The 3,878-nt window shown below is 42.6% G+C and overlaps 1 protein-coding gene across 2 annotated transcripts; it reads right to left on the reverse strand.

The window, feature by feature from the left end:
• Positions 1-254: 254 nt before the first annotated feature.
• Positions 255-3,133, reverse strand: LOC125509946 (chaperone protein dnaJ 13-like). 2 transcript variants are annotated; one of them, XM_048675016.1, is made up of 5 exons: positions 2,894-3,133; positions 2,676-2,824; positions 1,712-1,877; positions 1,503-1,587; positions 255-571 (listed from the first exon to the last, which is right to left on the reverse strand). In XM_048675016.1, exons 2-5 carry the CDS (start codon positions 2,761-2,763, stop codon positions 557-559), a joined length of 354 nt encoding a protein of 117 aa, XP_048530973.1. In that variant the 5' UTR covers positions 2,764-2,824; positions 2,894-3,133; the 3' UTR covers positions 255-556. The 2 variants fall into 2 exon arrangements, with proteins under 2 accessions (XP_048530973.1, XP_048530974.1); XM_048675017.1 differs by having other exon boundaries at positions 1,712-1,828; positions 2,894-3,132.
• Positions 3,134-3,878: the final 745 nt, after the last annotated feature.

Below are 3,878 nucleotides of genomic sequence, written 5' to 3' on the forward strand. Positions count from 1 at the left end.
AGCACTTGACGGACATCCTAACGGACAACGTTAGATACTTTGTCATCAGCCTCTGGACGGCAAAAAGCTGAGCACTTTGCCGTCAACAGCAGTCAGTCTACAGACGGAAAAGATCTGAGCACTTTGCCATCAGCAGACAGATGGCAAAGTACTCATTTGCTGACGGCAAAATTCTGTACAGATTTTTTTAAAGAAATTTATCTCAACAATTCAATAGACCATATATATCACAAATATAATAGCAATGTTCCATAGAAACAAAACAAACCGTAGCAAATGTCCATATATATATCATAGGGTATCACAAAGTGTTGCATATGAGATCACAAAGTAGATTAAACCATCACAAAGTATCATATCTAGCTGGGCCTCTTCCAGTCATGTACTACTCCCGGAATTAGCCTCACGACCATCAGCTCTACACACACATGCTAAACTCCAACTATGCTACTCGAAAGGAAACCACACACAACTACTCTCTATGTCAAGGAGATTAAAACACCACATCAGGTTGACTGTAGCTCCGTGCAACCAATCAACGTTGCTGCTCCATCCCTTATTCACATGTCCACTGCAATTAACCAAACAAGAAAGAGGTTCAGACTTATATTCATCATATCAACTAGATTCAGACTCGAGAGCATCATTCATCATACTAAAGGCATTTTTTGTCAGTCAAATAAACTTGTCAAGCATATAACATCATCCTAATAGACAAGAACCTGTTGACACCAAATCTGAACTAGCCTAGTACTGGAATAAATATGACATGTAAAACAGCTCCTCCTAGTACATGAACAGCTCCTATTACACATCATTTAGCAGGAGCAAACATGACATGCAAAACAGGAGCAAGTATTTACATGTAGAGCAGCAGGAGCAAATTAAATATTTGTTAGAACCAAATCTGAACTAGCCACATACATGTACAACAGCTCATCAGGAAAAAGAGCAACATGAGAGGAACCTAGTGGCCTCATACAATTCAATCAAGCAGTATATCAACCACAAGAATACAAACCAGAGTAGAGCATGCATAAGTTGGGGAAATAAAACATAGTCGAGAGGGAGGGATCGACCTTCCCTGGTGGTTGGTCATCGGCTCGGCAACACGAGAATATTAAGATAACTGGTTATGTAATAACATGCAACACGAATCGTACACAAACTAGTGAAACTGTTGCATGAGATGAAAAGTAGACTAAGATTACATGATCTTGAATCCATGGTTGTTGCATGTTATCAAATAGTATCAACTGCAATTTTGTCGCAACAATTCATATTCTAGCTTTTGTATTGGACAAACAGTGAACATATGCAAGAGTCATTTGCTTCATACCCATTACTGCTTGAATCAGTAGTTAATACTATCCTATATTATTATTTCACTCAAGGAGATAAATAAATAAAGTTTTGGCAGTAGTGCAGAGGCAAAAGGAGAAATAAAGAGGCAAACTGAGAACACATCCAACACAGGAGACCTTAGAAGCAAGAATATTCACCTGGATTCCTATATTGTAGAGCATCCTTACTGTACTGAACTCTGTTATCCATCTTCCGTCTCCAATTTCAAAATCAAGGGCGGTGCTGCAAATAAACAGTTCAAGAGAGAAGAGAAAGAAGTTACAAACTCATATACCGGTTTATCAAAAAAGTGCAAAGCAGTGTGGTTTACATGGCCATATAGAAGTAAGATCACAGCAGTATATACCTTCCAACTCTACCAGCAACATGGCCATGGGACTTTGAGGAAAAACTCAAAATAGGATGTATGTCGGGGCAGTGCTTGACCCTATACTTATATAGTAACTTCACCATGGATGCATATCTGTCATGTATGCAAGCAGCAAGTCGGCCAAGAGAAAAAAATGTGTTGGCTGTAGGAAAGATAAATCATAACACAAGAAAACCATGGATACATGTATTAACAAATGCCATTAGGAGCATGACCAGCAGCAAAATAACATCAAAGGAAGAATCTTGAATGATACAAAATAGGAATTGAAATACAGTGCATTTTCCAAAAGGATACTAACCCAAAAGCCCATAATTAATCAGCCCATAAATATATAAAAAACAGAAGCCTCCTACGTGCATAGATAATAATGACCTAACATGGCCAATGGCAAGGAATTGCCTCACAGCGTATCATGACATCAATGAGAACAAGGAATCTGTTTCGATCGCATAGATCCTTCCTCAATCATTAAGTATATCATAAAAGCAGGAATACCAAACCTGAAAGTCTGTGAGGGATGATGAAGCAACAAACAAAATACTAATTGGCATTGTACATCTATTTTCACTAATGTGATGGCACAACCCAGAGCCTACCCGTGTCTCGGTTCTGATAAAGTGTGTACTTGGAAAACTATTTCAGTTCTGCAGAGAAACCCAAACCATGTACCCCCATCTACTCGTTGTAGAAAGATTATCCGCTCATGAGGACCGGGACAGCAATAATGAAACCAATTGGTGATTATCGAGTTCATCTTATACTTCCTGGATCCATGGGAGCACAGACATGTATTTTGTACTATTATTGAGAATACATATTTTAAGAACATCAATCTCATAATATAACACATGAAATAATTTGAATGCAGAGTACTCCAATATAGAACATATAACCCTTGGATTAACTGCATAGAACGAAGGGAAGGGAAGGGTCGGACCTGTCCTTGATGAGCTGCTCCATGGCGTGCCCCTCCTCACGAGCACAAGCAGGTCCTGTCCTGGTGCAGATCTGGCCGCCGCCAACATGGCCGGATCACTAGGGTTGGAGGAAGGGAGGGCATGGTGGTGCTTCTGCTGCTGGCCGCACCTACAGAGACGACGAGAGATGGGGGATCAGAGAAAGAGTCGGAGAAGAGATGGGGGAGTAACACCATACCGCCGTCGTCAAGGTAGCCACCGTCGTCGTTGTCACTGTCTGTCACCATGGCCCGGCGGCTAGGGTTTCCAGCGCGAAGAGTGAGGGAGGGAGGGCGGATTTGAGCGCGAAGAGTGAGGGAGGGTGGGCGGATCTGAGCGCGCGAGGGAGGGAGCTAGGGTTTCGGGCTGGCGGCGGCGGGCTTGGGGGGAGGCGACCAGGGGAATCGGGCAGAGAGGAGAGAATGAGAGAGAGGGTGAGGGGCAGCTCGGGCAGAGGCTTTGCCTCCTCAGCCGGCTAGGCTGGGCCAGAGCGCCGAGGCCCAATGGCCCATATGGCCTTTGCCGTCAGCCCCAGTATGCACAGACGGCAAAGACGGGCTCCCGTTTTCCCACCGTCACCTGCATACATTTTGCCGTCTTTGAATCTTTGCCGTCAGCTAACATCTGTCTTTGCCGTCAGCTGCAAAAAACACAGACGGCAAAGTATGCTTTTGCCGTCAGCAAAACAAAAACAGACGACAAAGTATGTCTTTGCCGTCGGTTGTCCTTTGCCGTCAACCACAGACGGCAAAGTATGTCTTTGCCGTCTGCCACGATGAAAAGCTGACGGCAAAGTGCAGTACTGACAACAAATTAGCTGATTCCTGTAGTGTATTGGGTATACTCTTGATGATCTTAAGGGCATTAGTCCCACTCTATGTCAACATATAATTAATTTGGAAGAAGATGCTAAACCAGTTCGTGATCATCAACGATGGCTGAATCCTAAAATGAAAGAAGTGGTAAGAAAAGAAATACTAAAGCTTCTTGAGGCAGGTATAATTTATCTCGTTGCTGATAGTCAGTGGGTAAGTCCTGTCCATTGTGTCCCTAATAAGGGAGGTATTACTATTGTTCCTAATGATAAAGATGAATTGATTCCTCAAAGAATTATTATAGGTTATAGGATGGTAATTGATTTCCGCAAATTTAATAAGGCCACTAAAAAGGATCATTACCCCTTA

Source organism: Triticum urartu, chromosome 5 (genome assembly GCF_003073215.2).
Source record: "Triticum urartu cultivar G1812 chromosome 5, Tu2.1, whole genome shotgun sequence".
Taxonomy (NCBI): domain Eukaryota; kingdom Viridiplantae; phylum Streptophyta; class Magnoliopsida; order Poales; family Poaceae; genus Triticum; species Triticum urartu.